The sequence below is a fragment of the Tachypleus tridentatus genome, chromosome 4 (genome assembly GCF_004210375.1).
Source record: "Tachypleus tridentatus isolate NWPU-2018 chromosome 4, ASM421037v1, whole genome shotgun sequence".
In the NCBI taxonomy this organism is placed as follows: domain Eukaryota; kingdom Metazoa; phylum Arthropoda; class Merostomata; order Xiphosura; family Limulidae; genus Tachypleus; species Tachypleus tridentatus.
The window spans coordinates 80,103,291-80,121,757 of record NC_134828.1 but is presented as its reverse complement, the minus strand read 5'-3'; the positions used below and the strand labels follow the sequence as shown (position 1 = coordinate 80,121,757).

Sequence of the window (18,467 nt, the reverse complement as noted above, 5' to 3'; positions counted from 1 at the left end):
ATTAATACTGCCGAGCTTTAGTGTTTTTTGCATTAATACAGTGAACCGAAATAGTATAATAAAATACATTATTTTATTATTACATTCTCTCACAACAAAGTGATATATTGTGTTTTATTTTTAATTTTACAGGCAATTTCTTAAATGCACAATATTAATGTTGCTGATATAATATCAAGAGTTGTTACTTATTTTTATTTCAACACGCGATGTCCGTTTATGTTATTTTACACCAGGTTTTACTTTTAGCATTGTGATACGATTATAGCTGGTGTTGTTTTATTTGAGTTTTTGGGCGAAGTAGGACTGTGTATGGGGTACGGTGATGCGTTAAAGATGTAATGAGTCATGATGCATAATAATAATACCTGTATGTAACCAAGTGGCTATTTTTGTTTTGCTATTCATCCGTATTAAGTTCAAAATATCCATTAATATGTAATGGAAATTTACAAAATTAAAAACTGTTTTTTGTGAATGCAAAATATTTAAGTGTAACAATCTTGCCATGTAACTAGTGTTTCTTACTTGTTACTACTTAATATTGATTGTATATTGACATTGGCTGTTATTGTTAAGACAGAGGCATAAAAATTATAATTATTATAAGTGTTTACTGGAACGTCCATACTTATTGATGAGGGAAGTATATCCATCATTTGTTTTTATTTTCATTATAATAAATCGTGGTGGAATAAGTTTATCGTTGATATTGGGAGAACTGGTACAATTAAATACTTGTAAAGTATAAGAGGCTGTGGATCTAAATTTTCATTAGCTTAAACTTAAGTTATTAAATGCAGACTGATTATTGTTGAACCTTATAACAAGTACTGCTTCTCTACTGTGATTTAATAATAAAATTATATGGCTATATCACAGTTAGTAGAATTTGGCATTAGCTGAATATTGACGTCATCAGAACTGAATTGCTTAGTTTCAATGCTGAGTAACATGCATTTGGTAGCCGAATAGTTTTTAAGTTGGATACTTCATGGTTGGGAGCATTTGTAATCACAAACTCTTTTATTTTAGGTTAGACATATTGAAGAGAAATTCCCCACAATGTATCTGAAATAAAGGTGATGTCTATTTTCTTTGTATTGTAACTTTATTCCAGGGAAGAAAACTCATCATCTTGGTTTTGAATGGACATAACTGACTGTAACAAATAGTAGACACATTGTTTCATTTGTAAAGCATTTATTTATGAGTTTTCTTGTCAATGTTAATAGAATCATTAAAATGAGGTTTTACATACATATACAAATCTGATCTAAGAATAACATGTTGATTCACGAATGACTTGTATTTGTGTCATCATGTGTGTTTGTGATATTTGAAATTCAATTTGTCTTTCATATTTTAACACTTGTATACCAAAACTAACATTTGTATTTAACATTTAGAAAGTAAAAGAAATAGTGTTGTAGTCATTATATGAGTTGTATGTTTTAAACAATTTTATAATATCAATATTTTCATTTTCTATTCATTATTTCTAATTGTTAACTAATGTTTTGGGTTCAGTGATGCATGGGCAAGTTAAAAAATACATTGATCTGCTGATTGGAAATTTTTGAAATGTCAAATTAAAACCATTTCCAAAAATGTGCCTTGCATTTTCAGCTGTGGGTGTGTCATAAGAGTGGTGGTCATTTCAGAGCTTCATTGTCTGTGGTATGATGCTGCTGATCAGCTTTCTTCCTTGTTGTCAATAGTTCAAACTAAGGATGGCAATATCCTAATTTTGTTTTTGTTATCTGAAAGTGTAACTCACAACATAAGGTAGTTCAAGCAAAGTTAATTATTTCATATACCTTAATACCCATTTACTGTACATTAATAAAACTAATAAGAAAGGTGATTAGCAGCTTTAGAGTTTCCAAAACTAAGACCTAGTAATTAAAAAAAAATTAAATTTATAAAATCTTAAAGACAATAGTCAGTTTGCATAAAGAATACAAAATTCTTTCCATATCACTTTGAATTGTAGTTTTATGTCATTTAAAAATGATGTTATATTTTGAACAGTTAATTCAGTTTTCGTCCATGTTAAATAATATTTAAATCTGCAAACAATGAAACTTGAAGAGCACTTGACAGGTTTTTGATATTTTCATCATTTCATTGAATTTTTTGAACCTTGAAAGACTGCCTTTCATAATATGCAATTAAGTTCCGTTTTTTAATTTTTAAAATTTCAGTAATATAGCAGCTGTGATGCTGTTTACAACTGAAAATGGCATCGTTACATTATTACATGCCACAAATTACAGCATTTCTTTAGGCATTTGAAATTTGGCATTTGCAGATGTTGCAATTAAATTTCATTAAATTATATAATATAGCTTTGTATTCTAATATAAGACTATTTCATTACTGCTTGAAAAAGTAAAAATATATGTTTGGGTTGTCTAATGTCTAAACTTGTACCTGAATTCATTTTCCAATGGGTCCACATGTTCTCATTAGTACGAAAAAGTAGTCCCATTAAAGGATGTGTTTGATAATTATAAGAGTGATTAATTAATACACCTAGCCCAAGGATTGTTTACACGAATGCTTACAATAAGATGAATAAAGTAAGTTGATGCTGGTTGTACAACTATGGCAGATTGTGTTGACCTTAACCCTCATCAGTTGATTGATTGCATCTGTGGCAATGCTGCCAGATTCAACTACAAGACAGTGACTAAACATTCCTTCAACTGCCACATTTTCTAGAACTTCATTTTAAACTTCATTTTCATATCATGTATAAGGTGTAATGAAATCATATTCCAAAACAAGTGGAGAAACACATGTCAAAACTGCTTGTAGTACTTTTAACATAAAGCTATATGATGTTCTGTCTGAGCTCTATCTGTAGCAAGGTCTTAAAGCCTGTATTCTATATAGTACCATTTATAATCAATATATTACACTTAACCATCAGGTGTGTGGGATCATTATGACCTTGTGCAATTTTTAAAATTATTATGTAATGGATGGCACTTTATTTAGCTCTATTGTGTGTGTGTGCTTATTGTGCAGTCTTCATCAATGTTCTGCAGTTGTAAGAAGTTTTTGCAGAGTTTTAGTTTGAGATCATTTTTACCCCATGTGAATATTTGGTTATAATTTTTTGCAAAATCAGTTTGTTTATCTGTTATTCTAATTTACTTTGATTTTGTCTTTTTTTATTAGCTTATGGCTAAAAGTTGTCTTTTAGTTCAAGTTTTTTTTCTGGTATTTCCTCAAATTGTTTTAGAAGATATTACTTCTTGTACATATTCTTGTTGCCACTTTGGCATTTATTTTATACAGATGACTAGAAAAGGATTTACTACCACTATAATATATTTTAATATCATAAGCTATAATCTAAGGCTATCATTATTCTATTTTCTTAGAAATAAAGAGTTTGGAAAAAAAAAAACCAAACAACATATTAAATTGAGTTTCATGATAAATACCACATTGGAAACAACTCTAGGCAACAGTATGTATTAGGTTGTCCAGAAATAAATGTCCTTTTCGAACTGTGAATTTTGGAAAAGTGTAAACCAGTGTTGTAAAACTTGGTTTAATCAAAGTAAGCACCATTTACTTCAACACACTTTTACCAATTTGTAATGATGCTGTTTATATCCTTTCTGTAGAAATCAGTTTCTATGGTCAGTTAACTCCCTGAAAGCATCTTCTGTAGCTGCCTGGTTTTGAAAGTGTTTATTGTTCAAAAAGTTGTTAAAGTATTTCAAAAAAATGAAAATCTGTAATGGAAAGGTTTGGAGAATAAGGTTGATGAGGCAGAACCTCGAGATCCAATTTGATTTTGTTGATCTTCAGTCAGTTCATGCAGAGTATACTTATTCAACTTTATTATATTTCCAGGTGCATTCAGGTGGTTAGTAATGCTTGATTCACTTGTGCCTAGCTTTTCTGCAAGGTCACGTAATGTTGTGTGAGGGTCTGTCTCAACTGCTTCCTTTAATGTGTTTTCATCTAAGGATGACTTCCTTCCATGACCTTTGTGGTCTTTAGGACTTTCATCTCCATGTTAAAACCTTTGGAACCAATGCTGAGCTATATGTTCAGTAACAGATCCATGACTAAATGCCTGGTTGATGTTCCATGTTATTTTTGTAGCTGTTTGTCCAAGTTTGAAGTCATAGAGGAAAATCAAATGAAAGTCCTTCTAGTCCATGCTGCTTTGGGGGTTACAAAACTTACTCTGAGTAGAGTTGAAACAGCAGACAATTAAGACATTTTGTAAGTGACAAATGTTGGATTAAATCAACCAGTGATAAGTTAATATTCAGCTTTTAAATGTTATCGTGACAATTTCAACATTTATTTCTGAACAACCTAATATCTTCCATTTTACCACCCAACTAATTGAGGGATAAGTACAATATTTAATTCTAGAAATAGAGTACATAATTTCAGTAAAAAATTTATAACTGTGGTTACTTACTTTTTAATTGTTAACAATATATTCATATAAATACATGCACGTGGGAATGATAAAAAAGGTTAAATTTTTGGATGATCCCATATGATTAAAACTTTATAATATTCCACTATTGGTCCAAATACCATCATTTTTCTTTTCATTGAAAGTTATAGACAGTTTGAAAAATTTGATTAATTAGAACTTTATGTTGTATTTTCAAGATAGGTGGTATGGGTATTGAAACTTTATTTATGATAATGTACAGAACACTCCACGTTAGGTTTATTGCATTATGTGATTATTTTAACTTTGAGTTTTAATATAGTTACCAATGTGATGATAATATTAATATTAGTTCAGTCAGTGTTAATAATATATTAGGAACTTGTATATGTAAAATAACATTTAAATTTTATTGACATTGATAAGTGAACATTCCAAGGCTGTTGCTAATAAACAGAGGTCCTGTCAAACAAGTGAGGTATATTGTATCTCATGCTTAGGAATAGATCCTTCTGTTCATTTAAAGACATAATCTGGAGTTCTTTACTATAGAATAAAGCCCTGGTGACCAGAAGGGTAGACTTGGCCTAAAATAAAAAGTATATAATGTTTTTCAACATAAATAAAATTTAGAGTTCTCTCTCTCTCTCACACACACACACACACACACACACACACACACACAAGTTGTGTCTACATTTACACTTGTTACTCACTTTTCAACTGGCAAATTTGTTATTTACTCTGCTTATGCTATTTCTTTATTTACCTGTATACTGCAGAATTAGTTTTATACTATGTTTTAGTTATTTCTTTATTTACAGGAGCCTTTTTGCTATTTTATTGTAGATTTTACTCTGAAGCAAATGGTGCCTGACCAGGTATGCTTTCTTTTTTTAAAATTTGCACTGTCCATCCTGTGACCATGTTTGATATCAGTCATATTGCAGCTTTTCCTACTATGGACCTCATGAACAATTCTAGATGCTGCCAGGTGTTGATTGAGTATCTCTGTTCAATTATCATTTATACTTAAATCATTATATTGTAGAATTAAGTTATGCATAGCATAGAGATGGGTTGTTCTGTAGGGCTGCTAGTAGTTCTTTCTAGTGGTCTTTTGTGTAATGAATTTGTTCCTCTCAGGTGATACGCTTACGTACATGCATGAGTAAAGCAGACTGGAATTGCTGCCTATTTCTGATGCTCTGTGACTACTTATCCTAGGCCTAATGTATAATTCCAGATGCTGCTGTGTGTTGGTTGATTGACTCTGTTGACATGGTAATTCTGCTTTCTAAAGTAGTCACAGTCACCTATTGCACTGCCTCTGGTGGTGTAGTTCTCCAGACTCTCCAGTGTTTTCTTTCTTTTGTTATTGGGAAGTATGGGAGTCCTTGTCTCTTACCATTTCCTTCACATTGAGGTAATGGACTATGGAGTCCTGTCCTTCTGAGTGATGCATCATACCACTCAGTTGAGAGCAGGTTGGTGGTATTCTGTGGGTGATGATGACATATAGCATTTCTTACCATAAACCTGATGTACAATTCCAGTTACTGCCATTAATGTGTATAAATATTTGAAAAATAGCTTTTTCACACTGTGGTACTTATTTCTTCTTTCTCCCATTTTCTGGATGTACATTCTCAGTGGGTCTGGTGTTAGCTAGAAGTGGCCTTTTCAAAATTAGAATCATGTTTCAATGGTGTGATATCTTTCCTACCATGGACTTGATTTACAATTCTAGGTTCCACTGGGTTTTTGGTTAAAGTAACTATATAGATATATTGCAGTTTGCTGCTCAGGCTGACACAATTCTTCTACCTTCCATCTTTTGAATGTGATTTTTGGAAATCAAATATTGGGGAGATAAGCCAGCTAAGTAAGACCTTACATGTTTTCTGGACAGTTTCTCACCTCTTTCAGTGGTCTGAATGAAAAATGCCCCAAACTGCCAAGTTTTGGACTACACATACATTCCAGGTTTGCAGTTTCTCTTCCTACCATCTGCTGGATGTTGGTTCTAGATGGATCTAGTGTTGGCTGTAGCTGGATACAGCACATCTCTTACCACTTGTGTACAGTTTGTACCTCTTACTCCCACAGCCTGGAAGAACTATACCCATTACCACAAGCTTTTGGACTGGAGATATCCTAGGAAGACTTTTTTTCTTTCCCACCATTTGCTGGATGTCAGTTCATGGTTGATCAAGTGTTGGTTTGGTTAGAAATGCATGCATCTTTGATAGGATTTTGGTACAGAAGATCATGTTCATCTTCACTATCAATTTCCATTTCAAGATGAAGAGGTCAGTAATTCTCTGCTTATCATGGAACTGTTGTACAGTTTCTGACTCTGCCAAGTATTGGATGAGTTCATACTTACCTCTCTTTTCTGTCTTGCCATAGTTACTTGATATCCAAGGGTCTTATTAATTGATCACATGTAGTTTGAGATTCCATCATGTTTTTGTACCTTTTGTGTTTGCGACACAGCCATGAAGGGAGATAAAAGTATACCTGGATCAAATGTGGTGTGGTCTTCTGCTTAAGTGCCATATCTTCTATGGTTCCACACTTTATGATGTCTCTTTGGGTATTTCCTAAACATAGATCATTGGAGGTAAGGCATCATATTGGAAATAACATTTTATTAAATTAAAAATGTATTTCTTTTTATTACTTTCTCATGAAGCTCCTAACTAATATCCAAGAGATTAACAAGTGCAAATTTGAAGAATGTGTTGGTTATGATATGGGTTGTGTTGCATGCCAATTGGTATAGAGTTGCTGCATAATCACTTATATGTGGATGTGTAGAAATGGGAGGTGGATGGTTATTAGTGAGTGTTGAAAATTTTTGCAGAGAGGAGGTGGTACTAATTGAGAAATTCCATTTTGTGAGAGGGGTTAAGTATTTATTGGAAGTATATTTTCAGTTTAGGAGAATATTAACTTCTAAACAAGTTAAATAACTATTTAACAATTTTATTTGCTTTGAAAATGTTTGTCCTACTTTCTAATGGTATCAGCATGTTATTGTATGATAAATTAATTACATGTAATTTTGAATGTAATATAATAAGCAACTTGTGATAATTGTTGTAGGAGAACAGAATAATTTGGATGTTAATGCCTATTTAATGTTAATATTACCCTCATGTTGTGTATTGTGTAACTTCTTACAAGATTAACAAATTATTGTACACAACAGAGTGGTTAAATGTTAAATTTCAAATAAGTTTATAATTATTTATTGATTAAAATATCATCAAAGATACTTTGTTTTAGTAAAATAACATAATTAAGGTCCTCTTGGTCCATCAAGGTTGTGCCATCTAATTAAAAAACAAAACCATGATAATTTAAAAATGTTTATTGAGATTTCCCTTAAACCCCCATAAATTTATGCAGTGTACAATTTCTGAAGACTAAGCAACTACTCATTAGAAGAATAAAACTTTTGAAGCTAAAGGTGACTCCTATCCTGCTAACATTTATATTTATTTTATTACTGTTCTTAACAATAAGTACATAAAATATGTACTGTACTATTTCTGTCATCCTTTCTTGAATACTTCAGTCATATCCACTCTAATTTTTTTTTCAAGACAAAATTTCTGAGGTCCTAACCAACCATCATTTGACAACCTTTCTATTTTGGTGTTTTTTCTAAAGGTAAGTAGGCCAAGACTGAACACAATACTACAAATGAGACCTACCCAATGTCATATATAATATTAACCTCTTTAGACTTGTACTCAATATTTTTGTAACTACAACCCCAAATACTGTTTTACCTGCCATTGGCAACAGCACTCTGCTTTGGTGGTTTTAAGAGATTGATGAACCAAAACAGTAGTCATTTTTTTTTTCTGTAACACTGTTGAGGTTATATTCAAGAAAATTATATTTATAACTTAAATTATGATAACTTATGTTCATTATCTTGCACTTATTACAATTAAAATTCACCTACCAGTTATTTTCTCAACTCATCTGTTGATCTAAACCCTTACAGCCAACAGTATTCAAGGACTAACTGTCTTCAGAAGATTTAAGCAATTCATTGATTATCCATTTTTCATGTCACTTACTTAAATCAGAAGGAAAGAGATGCCAGAAATCAGCCCTGAGGTAACCATAATTATGACAGTAATCTTGTTTGACAGAACTTTATTCATGACAATTCATTGCTTTCCATCAGTTTCTCCATCCAGTGCCAACAAGTAGATTTTTTTTTTAAAGTAATGTGGCACTTTTTTCAAATGCTGTCTGAAAATACAGATGTAGCAATTCCATACAATTACATCCATTAATATAAGCAATAACCTCTAAAAAGAGTGTTAAAAGATTAGTTAAACATAAGTTGTGGGTCTATGAGCATACTTGTTGTATAAATTGAAAAAAAGGTAACATTCTGGTGACAGATGAGTACTGACATCTGTGCTTTATAAATATTTCTTCACTGATCATTAAGTTTAATATCATGGCTCAATTTTAAACAAGCTGTAAACTATTTATGGTAGCACTGAACTTGTGGCTCATAAGATAAACATGTTCCATTATTAGTGGTGGAGGGGCTGTGTCAGCTGGAGAAGTTAAAACCTCTTTCAACATCAAAGTGTTATTTTTAAATGTAAAAAACTAACAAATATGAGGATAATTGTCTTGCTGAAGCCAAATCTATTGCTTATTTTACAACCAATACCAGTTAATACTTTTGGCGTACTAATGTCAAAGAGCAGAGCTCTTTCAAATGTAAAACTGAAAAGTAAGTTCAATTTGTCAAACAAAGATATTTCAGAATGCAGATATCTAAAAATATTTAAAATTTCATTTTAAAAATTTATAGTTTTCTTTGAAAACTGGCACATTAGTCCAACACTATCCCCTTGTATTTAGATCATATTCAATATTTAAGTTGTATCTTTCAAAAGAAATAAACAGTAAAGAAAACTATTGTTACCATGTTTCAGTGTGTGAAATGCTAAAGTGAAGTGTATTGGGATTGGTTAAAAATAAATCTTCTTACCTATTTATCTACAATAATTTTGAATTACATGCAATCAGAGCCACATCTGTTTTTGTTTGACTTTTAGTGTATTGTTAACTTTAAAGAAATGGGTTTATTTTTACAGTTAGCAGCATTATAAAATAAGCACACCATGCATTGTGGAGAATTATTGCAACTTTTTGGGTAGTTGTATTTCTAGCATCAGTGGTGATACTAAAATTCTGAGAAGAACTGATTCTTGTAAAAATATTTCCTTAACCAAAAGAGACTTGTTAGTTTTAGTGATGATCTAATTGTGGTTGTTGATAAAACAAATGTTTATCCAAAGTGAAAACATCAAGTTGTTTTTGATTCTGTGAACTTTGAATTAAAGGACGAAAAAGGCATATTTAGATTTTTTTAAAATTTTAGTACTAGGGTCTTCAAATGGGAAGCCAAGGAGCTTTTAAGGGTTCTTAGGTTTTTTTTGTGTGCTGATTTACATGAAACTTAGCTAGAAGTTTAATGGATAATTGAAATTACGTATTTACTTTCATTTTTAAAATTTTTATATTCATATGTCATATAGGATTGAAGGTTTTCTGAGGTTGCATGGACCTACTGGAAACCAAGAAGAACATCATGCTCATTCAATATATTTTATGCTCTGTTTTTGTCTATAGATCTTTTTCTTTGAATTTTCATAAGTATAATCTAAAAATTTATGTAATATATAGTCTGTATAACTAAATCAGTTATCTTTTTCTAAAATTAAATTTATCTTTTTATAGAATCACACTTATTTGAGAAAGAACTGAAAAATCTGCTAATATCAAGAACTAATTGACTGTGGTAGAATCATATCAAAGTTCATTCAGAACTTTTGTGAATAGTAAAACTTAGAGAATAATATTAATGTGGTGCTTTGCAAGTGTCCTACAAAGAAGTTTCAGTAGTTCCTGAAGAAAGAAACACAAACAACAGAGACTGATTAATCTATATAGCTCTATTCATTTATTCCAAAATAAAAAATGGTAAGTTTTAATTACTTTGTATCTATTTAAACATTATCAGTTATCTTCATTTGTAGATTGTCAAAGCAATAATTACATAACTGAACATACATTTATGCTCTCTTGTGTATGAGAGAAAACTTTGTTAAAGCTTGCCTTTTAGTTATCTAGAATGAGTGAACTGTCTTTAAAAGATCACTTTTAAAATGTTTGTTTCAGAATGATTAAATGCATAACATTTACATCTACATGCAGATGTTCATATAAATAGTTATTGTTATTCTTATTATTAATGCTGCCTAATAAGTAAACTAAAACAACCACCTTCAAATGAACTGTAACATTTGCTTCTAAGTTTTATTGTTTTAAATAAGTACAACTGTTTGCCACAACACATTTTCCCATTCAATTTAGAATATTTGAAGGGCATTAGTTTTAATTTGAACATGTAAGGATAACAAGTGATTTAAAATTCAGGTGTTTTAATAGTAGAGAAGAAGATCAGTTAGAGCATAGATCCAGATTGGTTCTGATGCAGAAAATTTGATAAATTAGTGTTTACATTTAATCTAAATACATGCATTCATGGTTTGTTGTATAGAACTGTGTATTACTGAACTCTTTTAACTCTTATTTTATTATGAATGTCTTTGTGGTTTAAAATTTTAAGGAACTGCTTAATCATAAATTTAAAATACTGAATGGTGTTATCAGTGATTTTAATTTACTTGTATAAAGATCTTATAAAGTTACTTGCTTGGACATGAACTGAGATTGAAGGTTAAAATTAATGCTCTTGGTGAAAGTCTAAACCTATATCAAACATAAGTTGAATGCAATAGTAAACATAAAGTTTGCTGATGCTTCTTACATTTTCATTGATATTTAATTATTAACTTGTAAAAAAAAAAAGTCAATAAGGTTAGACAAACAAAATCAAAAATTAAATGAGTAATATAAATCTGAGTGTTAAACATTTTATAAACTTATTTCACAGAGCTTTTAGAATAAATGTCCAGCATGTTAATTAATCACAGCAAATAAAATGACTATCAGAATATGCCTACAGTGTAGTTAGGTACTAAGTATCACTTACTTCAGAGCTTCTGTCTAGCAACAAACATTCATTTGAGCTTTGTATTATTAGTTTTCTTAGGGTTTATTATTAAACAGTTGGTATTATGTGACCTGTAAAGAATTTTGTAAAGAAACTTGTAATGTTTTTCCTGTCATCTACACATTTAAACCATTTTAATTTTTACTTTGTTAGATATTTCTGAGTGTTGAGAAATGTACATTTTGTTACTGGATATAATTAATGTTTTCATAATAATGATTTTTTGCATGTTTTTAAATATCAGTCTTTTTAATCACTAACAAAATTTTGTATTTTTGTTTCTTATATGTAGTATGGCATCTAATGGTATATTTTAGTGCAATTTAACTGTAATTTATGTATATTTTTATGACTTAGTCTATAGCAGAGTTCTTAAAAGAGCTGCCATCACATAATGAGAGCAACTTTTCAAGATTTCAAGCTGATACATCATCAAAAACAACTGTAAGTAGCACTTATTGTTGAGTTTTTGGAAATTAGAATAATTGAGTTGTCATATAAAATCAAATTTTAGTAGTATGTATTACAGAGTGACTTGAAAAAGCCTCTAATTCTACAATATATATTGAACAGAAAAGTTGTATGCGAGTCTCTACTGAATATCATTACAGGCCATAAAACTATTTTCACAAAATATTTTGCCTATATACTATAATGTAGACAGGCCATGTGTATGTTGTGGGGGGGGGCAGCTTAGTCATTGGAGCTTCAAATAATACTACCTGGAACACTGTTATTTACTTTATTGAAGATAAAGTGGTCAAATTGGAGCTGACAGGCATTAACTCAAGGCTTTGCAGTTAAAGTAAAGGACTGGACTTCGAGACCAAGATCTCAAAAATGGACATTTTTAATGACTTTATCCAATTCCAAAAGTTTACAAGTATTCTCTTAGTTCACTTAATGAATACTTCTAAAATCAAATATTCCTTACAATTGTAACTTAAACTCCCTCTAATATGCTACCCAATGTTAGAAAAAGTGGACATAAGATACTTACAGAGAGTTGAGGTGGGAGGAGACCAAGGAACTTGCAGTATTCATCTTGCTTGTCTTGACTGGTGTGTATTCTTCAGCCTCTTCTTTCAAAGCTGGAGAACTGTGTTTTACACTGGTTATAGAGGTTTTTATTTCACTTGTTTTCCATGTTCATGCAATCTACAAATAGTATATAAAACTACCCTCAAGTAGTTTTAACACTTAATCGGCTATTTCTTCTGCAATCATAATGCAATAGCCAGAAGCAAAAACAAAACCACTCATTTGTTGGCTGTAGAAGGAGTCGATGAATTGGCAACCTCTTCTTGTGTATCTATGCACACATTCTTGTCAGCATTCCTTCATCAAAGAACCAACTCCCATTACTCTCTGACAGTTTTATGTCTGATAGCCATTAACCAAGTGCAGCTTTTGCCCATTCTATGGCATCTCCAAGCTGTTGAGGAATTTTACAGTCCTGTCATGCTAATCAGGCTTTCACAGTTTCTTGCACCTCTTCTAACTTTGATTAGCATCAGCTCATGATAGCATAAACATTCCAGCAGATAGTGTCGCAACATGTTCTTCTAACAATCATATATTCCACAAATATTCAACATTTGAAGCATTTTAAATACCAAATTGCTTCAGTATCTCACATCAGGTTTAGTTTCTTTTTGTTATAGGATATATGTTAAGCTAGACCATGACAGATTTTTGTCAGTAAAGTAATATTTTAAAACTTTGTTATCTAGTGAAACATTAGATGTCCATCTCTACATGTGGCTTTTGCCCATACATTGTTATATTCCTGATGAAACTGTTATTGTGATTACTGTTGGTATTTACTCATATATCCATTCTATGATTTTGGCTCTTTGGAAAAATGCAGTTACACAAAGACAGAAAAAATTCAAATAATGGGTGAGTGAGGTCAAGAAAGAAGTGCAAAAGATATCCACTAGAAGACATCATGAATATTGCATGAATTCTGAAAAATGTAATTAAGTTAAGCACAATGAACACTGGCATCGTAATGTGGAAGGAGAGGTAAAGTGTGTTAATGGGTATTGGTTTGGTTGTTCCTGTTGCTATGCTTATGACTGAATTCCATATCCCCTATAATTTGGAAATTACAATATAGTGTGTGTGTGTGTGTGTGTTTTCTTATAGCAAAGCCATATCTCGCTATCTGCCGAGCCTACCGAGGGGAATCGAACCCCTGATTTTAGCATTGTAAATCCGAGACATACCGCTGTACTAGTTGGGGGACTACAATATAGTTCATTCAGAGCAGAATGTGTGGCATTCCAGTTTACACTTGTTTCAGTGATTGGAGACAGTAAAGATCATGATAGGTACAAACTCCTTGAACATTACACTGTGCAACAAAATTTTCACTTTTTCTTGTTCCTGGGCAGAAAGTGTTATTTCACAATTACTTATGCGTATGCCTAAAGTAAATGCAAAAGACATATTTTTCTCTTCAAACTTTCCTTTTGTGACCTGGATAATGAAATTTTCAAATTTATCCATTTTCCAGAACATTCCAGGTAGATTCAGTGCTGAGTAGCTGATATAGAATTTTCAAGAACCTTTTAGAATTTTCTAGAACTTTATATATACAAGATCTCACCACTTATCACTTCAGTTTAGTTCTAGCTGCCTAAATGAACATGTAGACCTATTTGATTTTATCAGAGATGGCATCAAGAAGCTGCAAGCATTCTCCAGATGCATTCTTCTATGTATGTGACCAATTTATCAAGACAAGAGCAGAAAAGTATTCTGTGACAGCATCTGCTACAATGTGTGAACCCTACAAGGAATATTTTGGCATGCCTGTCGGGGATCAAGACAAACCCTGGCACTTCATTTTACTTACGAGCACCACAAAAAAAACTCTAGAAGATGGACAATTTTTGCTTGCTTCAATAGTAAGATTTTGTATTATACAAATTTTAGATCTTTTAAAATTTAAATATCTTTCGGTGCACCTCAAAGAGGAATACAACAGCGTCAAGACCTTGATAGAAGCCTTGAAGTATGATGACTATGGCTGGGAGGTTATTGGAGACTTCAAAATGGTGGCATTACTGATGGGTCTCCAAGGAGGCTTTAACAAGTTTCCCTGTTATCTTTGCCTTTGGGACAGCAGGGATACCACAGTGCACTACAACAAGAAGCACTGGCCACAACAGATTTAGTTCTCTGTGGGGAGGTGCAATGTCAAGTGTGAGCCACTAGTGGACCTCCAGAATGCATTGCACATAAAATTGTGTCTTATGAAACAATTTGTCACAGTTCTTGATAAGAAATCTCCAGCCTTCAAGTACCTTTGAGACTTCTTCCCTAAGCTGTCTGAGGCAAAGGTCAAAGCTGGTGTCTTCTTTGGACTACAAATAAAGATCCTGCACTGCACAGAATTTCTCAAGATGCTCATTAGGAAGGAAAAAAAAGAGCTTGGGGCAGCTTTGTTGCAGTAGTTCAGGGCTTCTTGGGCAATCACATGGCTGCAAATTATGTGGAACTAGTTGAGGCTCTGGTGAAGAACTATGGCAAAATGGGCTGCAGGATGTCCCTGAAAGTCTATATCCTTGACGATCATCTTGATAAATTCAAAGAGAACATGGGAGCATACTTAGAGGAGCAAGGCGAGCACTTCCACCAAGATATACTGAACTTTGAACGCCACTTCCAAGGAGCATATAATGAAAACATGATGGGCGACTATATTTGGGGGCTGATATGTGAAAGTGATTTACATTACAGTTGCAAATCTCAAAAAAACTAGTCACTTCTAAACACTTTTGTTCATTTTTGTATAACTTTAGTATAACTACATGTAAATTTTGATTGATATGTTGTTTTATTCAGATTTTATGTAAAATGATGTGCAAATTTGCCCATTTTTCCATAGAAAATAGGTTAATTTCTAAATTTCATCATCCAGGTCTCAAAAGCAAAGTTTGAAGGGAATAATGGCTATTTTCTGTACTTTTACAACATAAGCAATTAAGAAGTAACACACTATTAGGAACAAATTTGTGTTACATAGTGTTGTCAGAAGATTGGAGATCAATTTTTTCAAAGAACCTGGGTAAAATCCTTTAAGAAACTTAAAGGTTCATCTGTTAACAACCAATACTCCAGTCATCATTGCAGCTTATCATTTGATGAGAAAGCTGTCCACATAGATTGTTTTAGAAAAAATATTTCTGTAATACTTCTAAAATGGCTGCAGTTTTATTTATGGTCTGATAATATCTGAGAAAATATCAAGCACAATATCCTATATAATCATAAACCTTTGTTTACTCTTTCAGTATATGTATAAGCATTTGGAAATTGAGACCAAAGTTTAATATGAATACTTACTAAAAATGTTTTGTTTTTTAACAGTCTGAGGCAATTGGTGAACCAATTTGAACATTTCCTGTTTTAAATATTTTCCAGTGTTAGGAACTCAACTTATTCATTTGTAGATGATTAAAAGGTATAAAATGTTTTGATTTGAAATAATGTTGCAAAGTCGTAGTATTCTATATTATCAGACATTGAGATTTTTATATACCTGAAATTGTTTCTGTCTGTAGCATAGTTTATAGTTTCTGATATTGTTAACAGGTAAAGAGACCAGCAGTGTATTTACCAACAAAGGATCATCCAGCAGAGCAAAGTAATTTTTTTTGTGTTTGAAACATTAGTAATTTACTTATTTTGTTTATGGGGTAACACACAGATCTGCATATATTTATCTTGCATTACATAAAACAGTGTGTTGATTTAAGCAGTCACACAACTTCATTAAGATGCTTAAGTTTTTAAATGCTTTTTTTTCCTTTTTTGATATTATTAAATAAAATAAAAGGTATTGAATTGGGCAAAACTGTGCTTTTAAATAAATAAATATATACTAAAGACAAGAACAGTAGCATAGTTTGTTTTAAGTTTAGACTTGTGAAGTACAGTTCAAAAGTGAGAGTTTTTCTCAACTTTTATGCTTATATCTTTCTGTGGTTGGATCAATGTCTGTAGGTGAGACTTGATAGAAAAGCTAAATTAAATGCTGTTTTGAACACCTGATTAAACAGGTTTTTTTGTTAATTTGTATGCTTAAACATATCTTAGCATGTCATATGCTGAGACTGTTTCCACTTCATTAATACATTCTTGTGCATGTAACACTTTAAAATATTTATTTCAATTCATATAAAATATTTCAAAATGCACAGGCCTTAAAAATGGAATTACAGTGGTGCTTTGACCAACATATACATACATGTAATTTAGACAACAAAGGACCTGTTGGTCCATCGCTAATTCTAACACAGTAGCTTGGTAAACAAGTAATATAGAATTTCAACATCTGAAAAATTTCAATTTATTTCTATTTTATTTTTGCAAGTTATTTGCTATATATTAACACTTAAATCATGACTGTTCCAGGGGTCTTCCTAGTTTGTAATCAACCACAAACTGTGCACCATAAATATATTTGTGCAGTTGAAAATTCATCTATATAATAAGCTGCAGTGGTTAAATATTAAAAAAAAAACATATTTAAGGTTTTAAAATTTCATTTCAGATTTGATAAATAAATATGTTTTTGAGAATAATCTAAGATTTTTGGATCATCTGTTACTAGGCCTATATATATGAGGTGTAATAAGGTGTTATGTATTAAAAAATGATAAAATTAAAATACAATTATGTAGTTGAAAATATCCTTAGGAAGAACTCTGGACTGTTCCTTAGCAATTGAACCTTGTATATTCTCAGTGGCAAAAATGGATAAAATGATAACATAGAGTGTACAATCACACATATCTATCTATATTGCACTACTTCTACTGCAAGGTGTTTTAAACTATGAAAATTTTAAAATATGTTCTACATTGTCATAAATTATTTCAGTCAGTGACTGTTGTAGGATTAGAATAGATAGTTTTGATTGAATGTGATCAGATGCATTTAAGTAGAGTAAAACAGAGCTTTTTTGTGATTAACTGGTACCAGCATTTCGCTGTTTGAAAGTACATCAAAAGTACATAAATTTACATTTATACCACATAACAAGGCAAGCATATAATACAATTTTTTTTTCAATAAGGAAAACATGCTATGTTTTTTGATTTGGTTTATATATATATATATATATATATATATATATATCAATTTTTTTTGAACAATGGAAGCCTAACCTTTTGTCTTTATGTAGTTTTTAATGGACATAATTTTGTGAGTTTATATTTTAAACCATAAGTACATTTCTATTTAAAATAAAGTAAATTTGTGTTACAGTAATAATAACAGAGAAGACGAACATTCTTCTAAGATATTTACACCAACAATGGGACAAGAAGGTAAGCACAAATAATATAATTTCTGAGACGATAATTCACCTTCCATACAGATATCTGTTTCTCTTGCACATCTGCACATTAACTTTGCATGCCACCAGCCTGAGTTAACTCCCACCTAAATTCACATCTTTAATGTGAACTGCAATGATGTATAATGATGTCATACAACAATAAACCTCAACCAGTGGGAGGGTGGAACAACCTTCCATGCACAGTTACTCTTAAGGGACTTTGGAGACAACCAGGGGTGCTCGGAAACATTTTTTTTCTCTTCAACTCCATGTGTGGTTTTTCATATTGAAGATAAATAATGTACTTACTTGATGGGAATTTAAAATTGTATTAGATTTAACATCATAAGCAGGGGTGGGAACCAAGGGGAAGCAAATGGGGAAAAAAGGAGAACTAGTGGCTTGATAGGGTTTGAATGAATGGTTTATGGCTAATAAATGAAAAGGGTGCTGAAGAGACCAAGGCTGCAATGAAGTAACAATTTCCTGGTTTAAAAAATCAATTGTGAAACATGGCTGGCAACAGATTAACACTTGATTGT

General features: G+C 31.5%; 1 protein-coding gene across 7 annotated transcripts in view; it reads left to right on the top strand.

The window, feature by feature from the left end:
• Positions 1-244: 244 nt before the first annotated feature.
• LOC143249523 (DET1- and DDB1-associated protein 1-like) overlaps positions 245-18,467 on the top strand; it is a 32,894-nt gene continuing 14,671 nt past the window's right edge. For 2 of the 7 annotated variants that reach the window (XR_013027815.1, XM_076499510.1), the window contains exons 1-7: positions 245-370; positions 1,036-1,082; positions 8,056-8,122; positions 10,232-10,474; positions 11,928-12,014; positions 16,176-16,227; positions 17,853-17,914. Coding sequence is in view for 5 of the 7 variants with exons in the window: in XM_076499510.1 (XP_076355625.1) it covers positions 10,472-10,474; positions 11,928-12,014; positions 16,176-16,227; positions 17,853-17,914 (204 nt within the window). In the remaining 2 variants the exon portion in view is untranslated. Of the gene's footprint in view, positions 371-1,035; positions 1,083-8,055; positions 8,123-8,465; positions 8,582-10,231; positions 10,475-11,927; positions 12,015-16,175; positions 16,228-17,836; positions 17,915-18,467 lie in introns of all 7 variants that reach the window. The other 5 variants (XR_013027814.1, XM_076499508.1, XM_076499511.1 and 2 more) reach the window with 4 other exon arrangements.